Source organism: Paramormyrops kingsleyae, chromosome 17 (assembly GCF_048594095.1).
Source record: "Paramormyrops kingsleyae isolate MSU_618 chromosome 17, PKINGS_0.4, whole genome shotgun sequence".
Taxonomy (NCBI): domain Eukaryota; kingdom Metazoa; phylum Chordata; class Actinopteri; order Osteoglossiformes; family Mormyridae; genus Paramormyrops; species Paramormyrops kingsleyae.
In genome coordinates, this window is record NC_132813.1 from 15,100,212 (window position 1) to 15,118,287 (window position 18,076).

General features: G+C 52.3%; 1 protein-coding gene across 1 annotated transcript in view; it reads right to left on the reverse strand.

Moving 5' to 3' along the window:
• rsrc1 (arginine/serine-rich coiled-coil 1) overlaps nt 1-18,076 on the reverse strand; it is an 87,181-nt gene that overhangs the window by 15,033 nt on the left and 54,072 nt on the right. Inside the window, exon 7 of the mRNA XM_023818162.2 lies at nt 941-1,009. Within this exon, the coding sequence (XP_023673930.2) occupies nt 941-1,009 (69 nt within the window). The remainder of the gene's footprint in view (nt 1-940; nt 1,010-18,076) is intronic.

Sequence of the window (18,076 nt, forward strand, 5' to 3'; positions counted from 1 at the left end):
TGTGTCTCCAGTAAACCCTCCCATGCCTAATGTTGCAGGCGCCGCCCCGGTGGCTGAAGGGGAAAGTGCAGTACAGAGAGGCGTACCGGTTAAGAGCAAGAGATGAGTTGCATTGAGACATTACAGTATGAACTCCGTTTAAAAAAGCCTGCTTGACTGAAAGCCATGTGCAGCAGCCCAGAGGCTAGCGATTATTCAACGTTTTGGCAACGTTCCTCGTCAGCAAGGGAGGGGGATGGCGGAGCAACACTATCTTCCTGCTTCCACTGCAAGAACAAAGCAGGGGTCCAAGGGGCTAATCACGATTGGGGAGTGTGGCTTTTATATCAGCAGAAGGTCAGCGGACTTTAAAGCTCGTGTAACGTGAGGAGAGTTGCCAAAGAGCAGAAGACGCGAGAGCAGAGTGACGGTGTGCAGGGAATTCTGGGAATGAAAGGATATGAATTCGGGGGCTTATGGTGCACCATGAAATCCCACTGGAATCAGTACTCTCTTGGCGCAGGGCTTGCCCAGGTGTCCGGCCCGAGCTCATAAGCACCGTGACCCGGTCCTGGTCCCCATGCAGCTGCGGCAAGAGTAACTTTATCTCATTATGTCATCTGAAGATTTTTTTGGAAACGTATTCATATTTATTTTTTTGCGTGCCTGAGCAAATTGCTTCTGACTTCATTTAAATATGTCTGTGCAAATAATGGGGGGGGGGGGGGGTGGGCATGACACAGGGAATTTACTGTCTGCCCAGCCAAGCAGGTTTAGATTATGGCTCCTGAGCCATCTACATATTTTCAGGTGCATTGGCAGCTCAGCGGCTGGGGGGACATTGGGGGGGCCCAGCTGCTTAACCCTGTCCTGCCATGACAGCCAGCAGACGGACACAGCTGGAGATTCAGGTGCAGCAGGGCTAAAACGTATCTGTTGGGCACGGAGGATGCTGGCATACCTTCCTCCCTCTTCTTCCTCGCCTCTTCCTCCTTCTTCTCCTTGGCTTTTAGCACCTCATCTGTTTTAGCTGGAAGAGAGAGAGAGACGACGTCAGCTGGAAAAATGAGCACCTCACTGCTCACAGACGGAGCCACACTCTACAAGAGAAGACACTTCAGGCTGTCCTGGCACAGTAAGAATGACCCATCTGTGGACCTGCAGACACCAGATGATCCTGACTGGCTGGTTGGTGTCATTTCTGTCACACTGAGACGGCTCGGGCGTATGTGTAACATTTCACGCTTCCTTCTCCTCACCTTCGACGTAATCTAATGAATTAAGACATGCGATTTAGGCTGAGCATTCGGGGGCAGGGGGGGTAATGCCTGGGGCCTCCACGTGAGGTCGAGTCAAGGCTTGTTGGGAACCAGCTAAAAGTCGATATCCATAAATATCTGGAGCACAAGAGAGACATCAGGGCGATATTTGTTTGACCATCAGCTGCATCGCTGCCCAGAGAAATGCGACAGTACTGTCACCTGAACCCTAAATCCCCGTCCAGCCCCTCTTCAGTTAACTACCTTTCCTGTAACTGAAGAGACTATCGACCTCCGTTCGGTTCGGGCTCTGTACATACTTTCCAAAACAAACAGCGGTACGTCGATAATGAAAACAAAACTCGCATTCCAAAACGGCATCAAACGGCCAGGAGAAACAGCCGGCGTGGCGACGCGCCTCTTCATGTTTACCCTGTCAGTGCCGCGAGTCCCTGCGTGGCTCTGACTCCCGTCGCCGCAGTGAGTCACTGAACCGACAATGTTAGACAAGCAGGAACAGGCTCGTTAACACTGCCCTGCCATCCCCCCCCCCCCCCCCCTACACGTGTTCCTGGTGGCTTGCTCTGCCCAGCCGATGTTCGGGTTTCCGCTCGTTAAAGGAAACCCGGTAAAGCGCCAGGGATTCTCAGTCGTCTGGAGTGTTGACTCTGTCCCCCCCCAAATAATGAAGATGTTAAAGAAGATTAAAAAATATAGAGCACAGTGTGATAGCGCTATCAATACAGCGGGTAAATTAATTACATTTCTCTTCTAGCACATCATTTATTCTGTGGCGCCAGCCTCTCCAAGGAGCCATTCTGCTTTATTGCTATCTAACTGGCTGATGAGTGAGCGATGTGGAATTGAGTCGCTAATGGGATTATACTTAATGAGTTTAAATCTTAAAATGAGCGGAAGAAAACGATCGCTGGCTGCTCACGTAAACATGACATGGGCATTCGCGTTCAAGCGTGCGTGTGTGCCTCGTGGGGGGGGGGGGGGGCAATTCGGAGCAGCAGACGCGGCCAGACGGACGCATGGCAGCTCAGGAGGGCTCTTGGCCACGGCGACCGGCTGGACCCCGTTTAGCTCCACCTGACCTGCAGAGGACAGAGGTGGCTGACTCTGTACCCAAAACAAAATTCCATTCAAAGGCCTGGAGCAACAGATTAAGTTGATGCCCCAGCCTCCATTTGGGCTCTGTCCTATACAGACAGCACTTCAGAGGTATTCACTGCACTTCAGAAGTATTTACTGCACTTCAGGGGTATTCACTGCACTTCAATGATATTTACTGCACTTCAGAGGTATTAACTGCATTTTGGGGGTATTTACTGTGCAGCGAGACGTAGCTTCTGCTGTGATGTGACTATTTTTTACCCCCCCCCCCCCCCGCCGCTTGAGGCAATCGCACAAATCACACTGTTTATTGCTCTCTCACGCTGCCCTCGGCTCCCCGCGCTCCTTCCCTCGCAGACCGCGGAGATGCTGCTTCCACACCCCGATGGTATTTAATTACACCACTGAGCTGAACACCGAAGCCGCCTGTAAACCCTCAGTGCAAACATGCGGGAAAACCACCACTGACACATACACGATAACCCCTCTCAAAGGGACATGTCATGTCAGTCATCAAAGGGACATGTTCGCATCAGTTATCAAAGGGACATGTCATGTCAGTCATCAAAGGGACATGTCTGCATCAGTTATCAAAGGAAGGGACATGTTTATGTCAGTCATCAAAGGGAGGGACATGTCCATGACAGTCATCAAACGGAGGGACATGTCTGTTTCAGTGATCAAAGGGAGGGACATGTCCATGTCAGTCATCAAAGGGAAGGACATGTCTGTTTCAGTGATCAAAGGGAGGGACATGTCTGTTTCAGTCATCAAAGGAAGGGACATGTCTGTTTCAGTCATCAAAGGGAGGGACATGTCCATGTCAGTCATCAAAGGGAGGGACATGTCTGTTTCAGTGATCAAAGGGAGGGACATGTCTGTTTCAGTCATCAAAGGGAGGGACATGTCCATGTCAGTGATCAAAGGGAAGGACATGTCTGTTTCAGTGATCAAAGGAAGGGACATGTCCATGTCAGTCATCAAAGGGAAGGACATGTCTGTTTCAGTCATCAAAGGGAGGGACATGTCCATGTCAGTCATCAAAGGAAGAGACATGTCCATGTCAGTCATCAAAGGAAGGGACATGTCCATGTCAGTGATCAAAGGGAGGGACATGTCCATGTCAGTGATCAAAGGGAGGGACATGTCCATGTCAGTCATCAAAGGGAGGGACATGTCCATGTCAGTCATCAAAGGGAGGGACATGTCCATGTCAGTCATCAAAGGGAGGGACATGTCTGTTTCAGTGATCAAAGGGAGGGACATGTCTGTTTCAGTGATCAAAGGAAGGGACATGTCCATGTCAGTCATCAAAGGCAGGGACATGTCCATGTCAGTCATCAAAGGGAGGGACATGTCTGTTTCAGTCATCAAAGGAAGGGACATGTCCATGTCAGTCATCAAAGGAAGGGACATGTCTGTTTCAGTTCATTGTTGTACTGAGGACTTTGAGTTTAGTGACCAGAACAAAGCCAAGACTTGGCTTTCAAGTTGTTTTTGCTGAAATGATAAGATAACTAGGGCCTTTCACGGAGCACCCCCCCGCCCCCAACCCGTGGGGAGAGCTGTAAGGTGCCATGTTAATGTTTCATTCAAATGATCCCACTTTCCAAACCGTACTTCAACCCCCCCCCCCCCGGAACGGATTAGCTCGGCTTGTTAGGAGGAAAATTTAATAATGCAAACATCAGGTGGAACTCGGCCTCCTCCATTATCAGGCGAAAGATTGATGGCCTACACAGTGCTCTCGGGCTGGGGGGGGGGGCACAATTTAGATTCAATAAACTAGCCGACCTGAATTTGATTTATCTCTTACAGTATGCTAGTTTGGTATTTCTTACCGATTTCCTATTACTCTTTAGGAAGAACAATTCATTGGCATAATACAGGAGGTGGGGGGGGCCACAAGGGTCACTGGCCGGAAATGATATTAAAGAAAAAAGTGGGAGCTTATTAAATTCGAGTGTGCGCTCGCTTCCACACACCAGCGTGAGAGCGGCACGCATTAAAAAAAAAGCACCAGGAGTACAGTGGGGGAACCACAGTGAACTGTGCGACTCGGGGGTGCACAGTAGGCCTCAACACACAGGGTTGCACAGCAGGCCTCGATACACGGGGTGAGGCGTCTCAGACGTCCATCCCGATGAGTCCCCCGTAAACACATGCAAATTCACGTGAGCTGTGCCATTCAGTGTGAGTGTGTGTGTGTGTGTGAGAGAGAGAGAGAACAAAGAGATAGCAATGGCACAATTGTTACACACAGACAGCTGAGTAACACACTAATGAGTCTGTAAAAAGCTGTTCAGCCACAAATGTTTCCCCCGTCTCTGGAAATCTCTGCCTCCTCACCTCACCTTTTCCTTCAACCCCCACTCCCCCCCCCCCCAAAGGACCATGCCAAGCTCGGGCACCACCACCCCGCCAGCGAACACCAAAGTGTGCTTCCCTCCTGCTCCAGGCCTCTCAATCAAACCAAACAATGCCTATCCTGGTCCTCTGTGATTAATTACCTTGGCCTGAATATCAAACAAACACGTTTGAGCGGGAAAAGCGTCGGGCGAAGGCAAAAATGAGTATTGTTGGTTAATCTCAGGGATCCTGACCCCACCGTACAGCCTGACCTGCTTCCCAGAGCTTACCTGGGAACCCCCCCCACACACACACCACCCCCCCATCCGCTGGGTCCTTCCCACTGCCTCATTATTTTTTTTGCACGCGAACCTCGTAATGCTTCTTGTTTCTTGGCGGACTAAGAACGTGTTATTTCGCCTGTAGATCAGCTGGAGCACTTTACGTCTTGGGAGGGAGGAAAAATTATTAATGCAGAACTTTAAATAAAAGAAACTAGTGTAGCAGCCCCAGGGGATGCCAGCAGCGCCCTCCCACCTGGCTCATGACATCCTATAAGCGGGGGGGGGGGGGGGGGTGGCCTCCCGCTGTCGGCAGCTCACAGACAGGACGGGGGAGAAGTCAGGGGTCAGACAGAAACTGGCAAGTAAGTATCTGAGAGCGGGAGTGCAGTGCTTAAAGCCGCGGAACGGGAGCCTGTGTGTGGATATTAGTGAACAGTCGTGAATGACTCCTCTAGACTGATAGCCATATGCAGAGAGCCGCTTAAGAGCAGGGAATGCAGTGATAAAAAGAATATAAAAGAGGACTAAAAAAGGGGGCAGGGGAGCGACGCCAGAGTGGGGGTCCAGTCCAGGGCGCTTTCTAAATTTACTTACTAAATTTATGGTCGTAAAGATTTAAAAAAGGCAGAAATGCATGTGTTGCTGTGGGGATGGGGGGCCTTTGTTTCTTCTTGAAACAAAGCACCCCTAAAGGGTTTGGGGGGGTAGTGAATTAGGGGTCACTCAGCACTGAGGGGAGGGCGAAATGTGTGTGATTAAAAGCGAGGGATAGGAGATGGAGAGAAGTAGCCTTGCGGCTGGGCCAGGTCGGTGCCCGGGGGGATCAGAACACGGGCCTGGAATTCAGCCCACCCGGGAGACGGACGGCGCCGGGGGGCAGGAGCCGGGGCCTCAGAGAGTGCGTGTGCACACACCAGCCCCCATGCTGGGGAAAGCTCTGCCACAGCCAAGTCACCTCTTCGCAGATTAGTGGGAAGGCTGTAAAGCAGAAAGCAGGAGTGTAGTGGGTTAGCCAGTAAGCAAGAAATAGGAGAGTGGTGGGAATGCTAGCAAGCATGAAGCGGGAGAGTGGTAACAAAGCTGGGAAGCAGGAAGCAGGAGAATGGCAGGAAGGCCGGGAGGCAGGAAGTGGGAAAATGGCGGGAAGGCCGGGAAGCGGGAGAATGGCCAGGAAGTGGGAGAATGGCGGGAAGGCCGGGAAGCAGGAAGCAGGAGAATGGTGGGAAGGCAAGGAAGCAGGAGAATGGCGGGAAGGCCGGGAAGCAGGAAGCGGGAGAATGGCGGGAAGGCTGGGAAGCAGGAGAATGGCAGGAAGGCTGGGAAGCAGGAAGCGGGAGAATGGCAGGAAGACCGGGAAGCAGGAAGCGGGAGAATTGCGGGAAGGCCAGGAAAGCAGGAAGCAGAAGAATGGCGGGAAGGCCAGGAAAGCAGGAAGCAGGAGAATGGCAGGAAGCGGGAGAGTGGCGGGAAGGCCAGGAAAGCAGGAAGCAGAAGAATGGCGGGAAGGCCAGGAAAGCAGGAAGCAGGAGAATGGCAGGAAGGCCGGGAAGTAGGAAGCGGGAGAATGGCGGGAAGGCCGGGAAGCAGGAAGAGGGAGAGCGGTGGGAAAGCCAGGAAGCAGGAAGTGGGAGAGTGGCAGGAAGCGGGAGAGTGGCGGGAAGGCCGGGAAGCAGGAAGCGGGAGAATGGCGGGAAGGCTGGGAAGCAGGAGAATGGCAGGAAGGCTGGGAAGCAGGAAGCGGGAGAATGGCAGGAAGACCGGGAAGCAGGAAGCGGGAGAATTGCGGGAAGGCCAGGAAAGCAGGAAGCAGGAGAATGGCAGGAAGCGGGAGAGTGGCGGGAAGGCCAGGAAAGCAGGAAGCAGAAGAATGGCGGGAAGGCCAGGAAAGCAGGAAGCAGGAGAATGGCAGGAAGGCCGGGAAGTAGGAAGCGGGAGAATGGCGGGAAGGCCGGGAAGCAGGAAGAGGGAGAGCGGTGGGAAAGCCAGGAAGCAGGAAGTGGGAGAGTGGCAGGAAGCGGGAGAGTGGCGGGAAGGCCGGGAAGTAGGAAGCGGGAGAATGGCGGGAAGGCCGGGAAGCAGGAAATGGGAGAGTGGCAGGAAGCGGGAGAGTGGCGGGAAGGCCAGGAAAGCAGGAAGCAGAAGAATGGCGGGAAGGCCAGGAAAGCAGGAAGCAGGAGAATGGCAGGAAGGCCGGGAAGTAGGAAGCGGGAGAATGGCGGGAAGGCCGGGAAGCAGGAAGAGGGAGAGCGGTGGGAAAGCCAGGAAGCAGGAAGTGGGAGAGTGGCAGGAAGCGGGAGAGTGGCGGGAAGGCCGGGAAGCAGGAGAGTGGCGGGAAGGCCGGGAAGCAGGAAGCGGGAGAGCGGCGGGAAAGCCAGGAAGCAGGAAGCGGGAGAGCGGCGGGAAAGCCAGGAAGCAGGAAGTGGGAGAGTGGCGGGAAAGCTGGGAAGAAGGAACCAGGAAGGCCGGGAGGCAGGAAGCGGGAGAGTGGCAGGAAGCAGGAGAGTGGCGGGAAGGCCGGGAAGCAGGAAGTGGGAGAGTGGCGGGAAGGCTGGGAAGAAGGAACCAGGAAGGCTGGGAGGCAGGAAGTGGTAGAGCTGTGGGAAACCAGGAAGCCGGAGAGCGACGCCTCGGATTCATGTACGTGCTGCCATTCCTCCTTGAGTGATTCAGAGCCCCGAGTAACGCAAACTGAAACTTTTAACAACATGCAGAAGGGTGAGACAGAGAAGGGCCAACGAAATCCTCCCAAAAAAGGTCTGCGAGTTGCCATGGGGGCCCGGCCCCAAAACGCAGGCAATGTGGGTGGGAGGGCGGTATCCCCCACCAAACGCCAATCACAGGGAATCTGAATGTCAAGGGGAGAGGAAGCGTGATAAATCAGCCGCATGCAGCACGACAAACACAATACGAGCCCTGGAGCTGGGAAATTGGAAAACCGTCCCTTCGAATCAGGAATCCACTTTACATGGAGACGCGCGAGCTGGCGTGGCACCGGACATCACAGAGCCCAGTGAGTGAATAACAGACAAAGGCGGGAATGAGCAGCAAGCGCAGAAACGGGCCGAAAGAAAAAGTACAATATTATTACTCATTAAAGGAGGTTAACCTTTCCACCCATTTAGAGATCGCCACTTGGAATAATGAGGCCGACAGGTTAAATAATCGGCAATCTGAGAGGCAATGCCTGCGCTCACCACTAGGTGGAGAAGTGTGCTTCTAGCTAGAGAGACAAAGGAGACGACATGCACACAGAAGATTCGGATCTATGAAAACCATGTAGATCTTGTAACCCATAATTACAATGACATGAACAGAGTATGAATCCAATTTGAGGGAACAATACAAACATTTTAAAAGATATTATAACAACAATTATTGCTGGATACCTTAGAAATTATATATACACACACACAATCACCAAGATGAAAATCAATTTTAAAATGAAGCATCAAACATTTTTATATATTACTATTACACGCTGAAGTCAGAATTGAGAATATGCAGTTATATGCACCCTAAAGCCCATCTATGCAGAGCAAAGGATATGAAAAAGCGAAAATGGATCAAAAACAACCGATGTTAAGGAAGCAGAAGGTTGCTGTCTAACGAGGCTTAACGATGCTTAACGAGGCTTAATGAGGCTATACCAAACACCGTCACTGGCTGTAGTGACATAAATGATACTTATAAAATATTAATAAACAAAACAATTAGAAGAGTATCTTACAAATTCGATAAATTATTCACGGAAAAAATCGTCTCACCGGATTTTATTTCCTGCTCTCCGTTCTCAAGATTCCTGGTGGAGAAGATCAATTACCGAACACAACATACTTTTACGCTGCTATAATGATCAATTACACACCGCAAGCAGCCGTCGGCTCGCCGAAGAGACAGGTAAATAATAATCAGAAACAGAAACAATATTAATTTCAATTAGAGGAAGCGACCCTGACGAGCCCTAGACGAGCAGGGAAAAAATGAATATGCAGATTTGGCAGAAGAACGAAGTGAAATTAATTAAAACAATTTGCGAAGCAGGCCGCTCTCTCCTTTCAGCTGCATTTCCAGCTGGGGGGGGGGGGGTGCCACGCTTATGGAGACACCGACAGCACTGTATGTCAAACGCCCAAGACGGAGGCACGTTCCAAGCAAATATTACACTTTTGTTTCAGAAGCTACTGCATTTCATAAGCGAGGAAATGGGGGAGGTGTCTAACCCCGTGATGCAGGGAGCAGACAAAAGAGCACTAACACGAGCCATCATCCACCACAAAATGCTGCATTAGCATTTAAAATTACACGCATACAAGTAAAGCTATTTGTCTGTGATGCTGCTGGTTTGGAAAATACTTTTCTGTCGGAGCCCCACTGGTGGCCATGCAAAAAAGGCCGATTCATTAAACCTGGGACACGGACCTGGGTGTGGAACCCGACACCCAAGGAGCTCCACCCCCATGGGAAAAGGTGGCGAGAGCCCCCCCCCCCACCACCACAGAGTCACGACCAGCCGGCCGTCCAGCTCAGCAGATGAGTTAACCCGTCGTTATGATCCCAAACTCCTGTGCGTATCCATCTCGGCCGGCAGAGAGAACTCTTCATTAAGAGACACTTAATAGAGGAGAAGAAGGCTAGGCTCTAACAAAGGAGGGCTGCTGTCGGATTCTGGAAGCTTCCAATGCACCCAGATCCTTTTTATCCTCCTCCTACACCCGTAACACCCGCCCCCCCCCCCCAAACACAGCTAATGTGATTTGGGTCGCAGAGCGTGTGCGATGAAGAGGAAAGGGACGGCTTCGTTGGATCTCATTGTGGGGGGGGACTCAAGCCAGACCTCACACCCCTCATACCGTGAGGCCACAGCCCTAATCGCCTCACAGGCACGGCCACTTATCAAAGACACGGGTGCGAATGTGGCCTTTTGGCCGCCGATGGGACCCAGCGGGAAGACAAGCGACCAAGAGGACGACGCGGTTGGTCCCGATTGAGCGCGGTGGTGGGAACGGGGCATGGGGGGGGGGGGGGCAGCTCTGGGCCTTTCATACACAACCTGGTAAAGAGAAAGGAAAACCATACTAAATATTCACTCAATTCAGGGGATTTAGTGAGCGGCTTCTTCGTGGAAAAAATAAAGAAAAAACAGCCCCTAAAGTGACCCAGCCCCCCCTCTTCCCCCCAGGGTGCCCTCCCACCCCCAAAAATCACAGAGAAGAGCAGGAAGGAGAGAGACAGCAGCGAGATGGTAAAGATGCAAGGTAGAGTGGGACACAAGGAGCTGGGGGGGGGGGGGTAAGGGATAAAAAAACAGAGGCGTGAGGCCCCCGCCATGGCGGACAGGAGCCCCTTCTCTCCTCTCCCATCACTTAATGCTTATTTTCATCACTTTACTTAAAATATTGATAATCAATTAGCAGTACGTCTGTTTTTCCACAGAATCTGTGTCACGGTCCATCTCGCTGTCAGGGCCAATTCACCACTCATTCAAAGTTAATTTCTGCTCGGCCGCGGAGCCTTTGGAGAAGTCATTAAGAGAGGAACATAGCCCAAGGCGCAATCGCCTATTCTCTTTCATTACGGCGAGACGGGGAAGGTGAGAGGGATTATTAGAACTTTGGAATGATCACAAAGCGTGGTGCAGTCTGTCAGATCCCTCCTACGTGTAATTCATCTGCCCCGCTGCCGGGACCCTGTGCCAGGGGTTTGGAGACGGACATTATTCATGAACATCTGCGGCGTGCCGCTCGCTCCGGCGCCGGTCCGGGCCCTGATGAAAAGAGCTGCCCCTTTGACTTTAAAATTAACATGCCAGGGAAAAAATTAAGGCCAAGTTAAGGTGCCGTCCTTTACGCTTGGATGGAAGAGGCAGGAGGTGAGTCTGTTTTGGGGGGGGGGGGGGGATGGGCTGGCTTTCCATGAAGTACAAAAGAAGGAACGAATCACCATAGTGAGGAGGGTGAGGAAGAGGAGGGCTACCGACCTCCCACCCTAAACGAGAGATCAAACAGGTGCTTTGGGCTTGCACCCGCTTGTCACGGCACTGAGATCACCGCCAGGTGAATTCGACCCCCCAACTCTATCGCCGAAGTAATAATATGCTAGATGCACTCTCTGCCGCTCCCCCCACCCACAGCGTCAGAGCTGTCCCTCAGTGATCCTGGAAGTACTGAGGGCATTAGATCATTGGCTGTCCTGCTGATACCTACAGCATATGGCTAGGCCCACACTGGGCCGATCCCAGGGATAGAGGAGAGCAAGATCACAGGAGTTCTCTCATGTTTCATGACCCCCCAACCCCCACCCCCCGTGACCTCTCAGTGACCCACCTCTCTGTGACATGGGCCGATATTCAGGAAGTGACATGTCAGCCCTGGATCCCCCCCACCCCCTCCCCATCACTGGCACAGACCACCAGAAACTACACCAGGCCAGGTGACAAAATATTTGATGGAGGGGGATTAATTCCACTAATACACTGCACGCTTATACTGAGACAGATATGATGCAACTGTGACCTTTGACCCCTGTCCTTACAAACAGTACTATAGGTCAGAGCAGCATTGTGGAGTGGAACCACCAGCATGTCATCTGCCTGTTTTTGTAGCAAAAGGAAGCACTTGGGACCATCAGTGTCACTCGGAGATTCAACCACTGTGTCATGGGGCCACGATCCAAGGGCCCTCAGCAATCCCTGCGAATGTTACCTCCTCCGTGGGTCACATATGAGGACCCTTAACTGCTCTGCCATCTGCTGGCCATGTCTGCTCTGACCTGCATGCGGACCAGCACAGACCCTGCCCTTCTGCTGTCCACAAAGCCCTGGGGTGTCCTTCCAGGCAACAGAATTGGCTCCGTGCTTCAAACTGGTCCCATTTCGTTCTCGCCGTGTGCCGACACCCACCGGTCCCACACGCCGCTCTGCCCGCATCGTACCCGCATCGTGCCCGCACCATGCCCGCATCGTGGTGTCATTCATCCTGACCTCGCAGCACATCCAAAGCTCAGCTTATTTTTATTTGCCACAATTGAACCCCCCCACCAATCGCTCCCCCCCCCAGGAGCCCTGTCTTGGGGCTTGTTTACACACGGGCTCAGCATTCAGCACCCCCATACTGTTAATCCAGATTAAGCGGCAGTTAGAAATAAGACAGAGATGGCAGAGAATCCACGTCAGAGCAGGACACACTTCGAGGGGTCAGACCAAGAGAAAAGACATGGAGGGGGGGGGTCAATCTCCCATGAAAGTATAGGGGGACGTCAGGATGAATGTTCCCCTCCCTGATCAAAGCAGGGAGGGGAGATTATTTATGGTAATTTATACATGCAATTATTTATTCATATTGTCGATGGTGTTTGGGACTCCCCCCCCTCCCCCCCCTCCCCCCCCCCACACACACACACACACATTCAGGCACCCCACACGTGCCGGGGGTGTCACCTGGGAGCCCTGGCAGTAAGTGACACGTTCTGCCTAGTGACCCCACATGTGTCGCAGCAGGGGCGTTAGCCAGGTGGTCAGCGCAAACCCCCCCTCCAGAAAATTACAGGCAGCAGGTAGGAGCAGCTCCAAGTAGCCTTGGCTGTAATTACCGCCAGCCGGGGGCCACCTCACTGACTACATAGAGCACACTTATCTCAGGCCGGAGCCAGTCCGACGCCTGCCCCCATTAATTTGGACTCTCGGAACCCCCCTATTAGACACAAAGGGGGTTTTGGGGTGACTGGGGCGCCGCGGAAATGTGGCATGTGATCGCTAAGCACACATTGGCCTGGGGGTGTGTGTGTGTGTGTGTCATGTTCAGATTATATTGTGGGGACCAAATATCCCCACTTTGTGATAAAAACCTGCGTTCTTGATGTTGTGGGGACTATTTTTTCGGTCCCCACAAGGGGAAACTTAACTTTCTATAATTCTGTGAATGCAAGCAAAAAACTTGTCTTGTATTTTGTTTGGTTACTTATGGTTAAGGGTGTCATTGCTGTCTGACATAGAAATGAATGGACGGCCCCCACAAAGATACAAATACAAATGTGGGGGGGTTGGGGGGTGGGGGGGGGTTCCAGCCATGCAGTCCAATATTGTTCCACAGAGACACCCTAACAGGTCTGTTTACATCATTTAAACATCTCCCGCATTTTTGTTGCAATTAAGCCAAACATTTTAGAATAATTAAACCGGAAAATAAAAAGTTTTGTAACTTTTAGCTCTGAACTGCAAAACAGCTCTCAAAATATGTCCACACAAGAAAGGCAAGTTGCTTACATACACGCACACACACACATACACCTAGGGACACCCAAGTTGCGTGCTGTACAAGGAGGACACAGTATTTGCATTGACTGTATGTGGGAGGAAACGCCGATCTCCAACAGCATCCCGGGGATCACAGCACATGCATATTCAAATGCACCACTGATAAGATAAAGCCACGCAAACAGAGCCCACTTCCCAAAAACACCATTAAATGTTTGGCTAAATGAAAAACATCAGAAATCAAAGTGTTATTTGTTATGCAAATGCGGCTTTCAGGAAAGCAATGAGTAAATAAACTCGACTTAATTTGTCGAATTCCTTTAATTAAAAGCACACGGAAAGTGTGCGATTTGCAGGGAAGAGGGAGGAGCCAAGATCGGCTGCAGGTGGTGGTGACCCAGAGAGGACCCAGAGAGGACCCATAGAGGACCCAGAGAGCTCGGGGCATCAGCTGATCCACAAGTCGGGGCATTAAGCTGCTGTCAAACCCAAGACCTCAAGCAGCAGGACAAACAGACACATAGACAGATACAGACAGACAAAGATACACAGAGAAACAGAGACAGACACAGATAAACAGACAGAGACTCAGACAGAGACCTTAGGGGGATGGGGGCATTGGCATGGCCGTCTGTGCCAAAAGGAAGCTGACACCCCTCCATATATTGCACATTTTCCTGTGAAATATCCACCTTCTTCCATCCATCCTTCCATCCTCCTGTAAGCCACCTGTCCTTGCCACTGTTGTTTCTGAAAAGTATTACTATTTCTTGATAGCTAGCTCCCCAATCTCTCATCTCTATCCTGATGCTCAGTGTTTTTAGGGATTTAGGGCTATACACACACACACACACACACACACACACACACACACCCTGGGGCCCTATCGCCCTGTGCTCTCTGCAGCCCCCATCTCGTATCGACCCCCTACCCCCCTTAAACCTCTTGAATAATAATTTCCAGACCCCCAAAAAACCAAGAGAGGTACTAAACTGGCTTAAAACTCATTAATTACATCATTGCTGAAAGGAAATCATTGATCAACAGCATTATGGGGAACTAAACTGCGACCCAACCCCCCAGCCCCAGCTTGCTCCCCCCTGGCCGGCAAACTGGATCAAAGTCAATGAAGTGGCTTAGGTAGCTGTCAGAAGGCTGAGCTGGGAGGGGATTAGCCCTTGTGGACACACAAGCACCAGCACACACGGTCCCACTATTGTCGACATGGGCCCCCCGCACTGCCCCCCCCCCAGAAAGGCAGGTGCTGTGCTCTGAGCAAGGCTTTTCAGCACGTTAATTAAAAATAATGCACTAACGCAACCAACAGAATTTGGCCATCGATCCCCTAAACCCCCGACTGAAAGGAAAAGGAAAGGACCCCCTCCCCAGGACCCCCTCGCTTTACCGCGGAACACCTCGCGTGGGCAGATGGGCGACTAGACACCTCTGTGATGACAAAGCTGCAACTGGTCACTCTTTCCAACAATGTGCTTTTTAATACATCATTAGGTGAATGATCCTGCCAGTTTAAATGTAAAAAAAGTACACACAGTATCCCCCCCCCCAGGTGACGGAGAGGCGCTGATGCGTGTCTGCGGCTCAGGGTCACCGCGCTTACGCCTTATACACAGGCCCAGACTCATTCGCACTCGCCGTGCCATGCTAGGGATCAGGACGGCCAATCAGAACCCGTGTGGGGCTGCCCCCATGCCCCCGCTGAAGAAGGTAGCAGCGGTGAGACCCATGGGCTCAGGGCACCTCTGTGTCCAAACGCAGGTACCGCCCCTCTCATCCTAAATTTTCCAGAGAGGATCCAGAATCTTCTCTCGACTCGCCTGGAGCGTTTGGACCATCCCTCGCAGACTGTCGGCCGCTCCTGGATCAACAGGTCCAATTAGCAGTTAATTATCCATACGGCTCATACTTCATTTCCCGCAGAACGCTCCCCCGGCTCCCCCCCCCCCCCCCCAAAACTATCCTGAGCACTGCGGAGGCTCAGGGTGGCTGTTACCCAGCAGGCCGTGCGCACTCCCCCCAACGCCCCGAGAACGGCAACATCGATTACGCCGTTCTGCACCACGGCAACCAGCCGGACTCAAAGGGAAAAGTGGGACGGATGTGGAGGGCAGCCTGGCGTTGCAGGCTCCGGCCCCTCCGACACCACCACTCAGCGCGGCTTAAAAGAAAACAGAAAAATCCAATAAATAAATGAAATAAAATGTAAAAACTGCGCGCTTGAAGAGGGCTTTCTCTGAAAGTTCTAATCTCGAGGGAGGTGAGCGTAGCCGTGAGCTTCTCTCTTGACTTCAAAGGTGCATGTGCAGCAACCTAAACCTTAAAACACCAAACCGGGGTCACCAATCGCTGCTCCGGCAAAGTGATTACAGCCCCAGCGCTTTGAACTCTTAGTGAAACACGGGCACGTAAGTGGGGGCAGGGTGATAGCAGAACACAAGCCAAACTTTTATGTGAACAGGGCCCACGGTGATCATTAAGTGCAGGCCAGCGTGAGCCCGTCCGGAGCGCGAGCCCCCCCACGTGCTCGGCTGGTCACCACGAACACTGAGCTCACACACAATAACAAATACTAGCACCGTCTCTGCACTTTGTTTTGCTTTACCGGCTTATCTGTGTGCACCTGATGTTCCTTCCTGCTGGATGTGCAAGATCTTCCCCTAGTGATCAACAAAGTTCATCTAATCTTATCGTGTCTAATCTCGACTGGCTATCTAATGGCCCAAATCTGGCCAGAGGTGTGCTGGGACACACGGACGGACGCACGGACGAACTCACGGACGGACGCATGGACGGACGGACCGACGGACACACGCGCGCACGCAGACACAGGCATACACATTCATTTCCATGGACAACATCCTAACTATGACACCCTTAACCCCTACCCAGCCCTAACCTCAACCATAACTATCTTAACAAAATACAATACTTTTAGTATTACTTTTATTTTTAGTTTTATTGATTGATTTTGTCCCCACAAGCTGAACAGGTTTTACCAGATTGTGGGGACATTCGACCCCCACAGTGTGATGAATACAAACCCACCCAGACACACAGACACTATTTTAAACATATTCCCATTCGACCCCCCCTCCGGGTTTGCTGCGACCTGTTGTAGGCTGGCCCGATTGGGGGGGGGGGGGGGAGGCCTGGGATTGGTATCCAGAGACCCCCTCAGTCTGCCACTGGCTCCCCCAGAGACCCCTAGGCCAGTGGCTGGGGGCTCCGAAACGGATAATGAGGAGGCCCCAGAGCAGAGGCGGGAGCCCCGAGTGTCCCAGCAGCACCTGAGATCCGGGCCGAGTTGACAGGTGTGTGGGGAGTGAACAGGAGGGGATCTGCTGACCTCCAGCACCAGCAAACGCTGACCTGACCCCGGCAAAGCTTAATGGGGGAGGGGGGGTTCCACCCAGGGCTCACAGCAGGGGGCGCTGCGGGGAAACTGCGGTAGATCGAGGGGGGTTTGGGCACCGGTGCTATCGGCCTATCTGTAACGGGAGGGGTTAGTGTAATACCGGGCCCGGCCCAAACCAGCGAAGGGCTGCAGAAGAGAGATAACAGAGTTTTGACGGCCATTCGCGAAGAGAGCGGGGGGGATAGATTACACATTTTTATATATATATATATATATATATACACACACACACACATACACACATACACACACACACACACACACGCACGCACGCACGCATGCACACATGCCCACACATTTCAACCATCCCCCTCTGGCCAGAGTGAGCCCCTAATGGTACCTTAATCCCACCGCAGCCAGCGTTCCCAGCAAAGGCAGAGCGAATGCGGACAGGAGCACTGGAAATGCCACTGTGATTCCGCAGGATCAAAGGTGCAGGGATTGTGCGTTTATCGGGGATGTTCATCCCGGCTCCGCAGGCGGGAGGGGGACAGATTACAGCTTAGGAGTTATTCTCCATGCCGAGGGCCAGGCCACAGAGATGAGGATGAGGACGATGGTGGTGATACACAAAGAGCTGAGCTTTGGGCCAATGGAGCAATGACATAGTGATGGAGGACAGGGATGATGCTGCACACTGCAGACTCGCGCCACACTCACACACACACTCACACACACACACACACACACACACACACACACACACACTCTCACACACACACACACACACACACAGCAGCAGAGGGGGTGGCATCAGGCAAAATAATGCCCCCACTCCTATCACCACCATCAGGTTCTTTCTCCTTCTCCCCCAGTGATCAAAAAATACGAGTGACACAACATGCATAAGACTGATCAGTGCAGTTGTGACCCTTATCACTGTGAGCTGCCACCTGCATGACACCCCGTGACAGCGATTCACCCGGCGCACTGCCCGCCGTTACCACGGCGGCCCACCAGCCCACCAGTGCCCCCAGCCCCATCCTCGGATTAAAACACCAGGATAAATAATTTAACTGTTCAATTATCAAAAGAAAATCTCTCTAAAGGAGAGAGGTCATACGTGCAGGTGCCTAAAGGACGTTTAAAAACCCAATTATCAGCATTTTGAAACCCACTTGCTCAGGTTTTTAATGGTTCTGTTTAGGGTTCAGATATCTGTGTGTGTGGGGGGGGGGGGGTTACGTTCCCCTGGGAGGCAGGACCTCAGCGGTGACAGGGGTGGCACTCACAGGGGCGCAGTCTGTTCAGAGCAAATATCCACCACTCCCAGCAGAAAGTGCCTGAATGGGGGGGGGGGCGGTTGCACACCCTCTCAGAGCCCCCAACATGTGTGACGCAGATGGAGCTGGGGGGACGCTGTAGCTCTGCGTGAAAAAACCAGCAAAATACCTGAAAATGC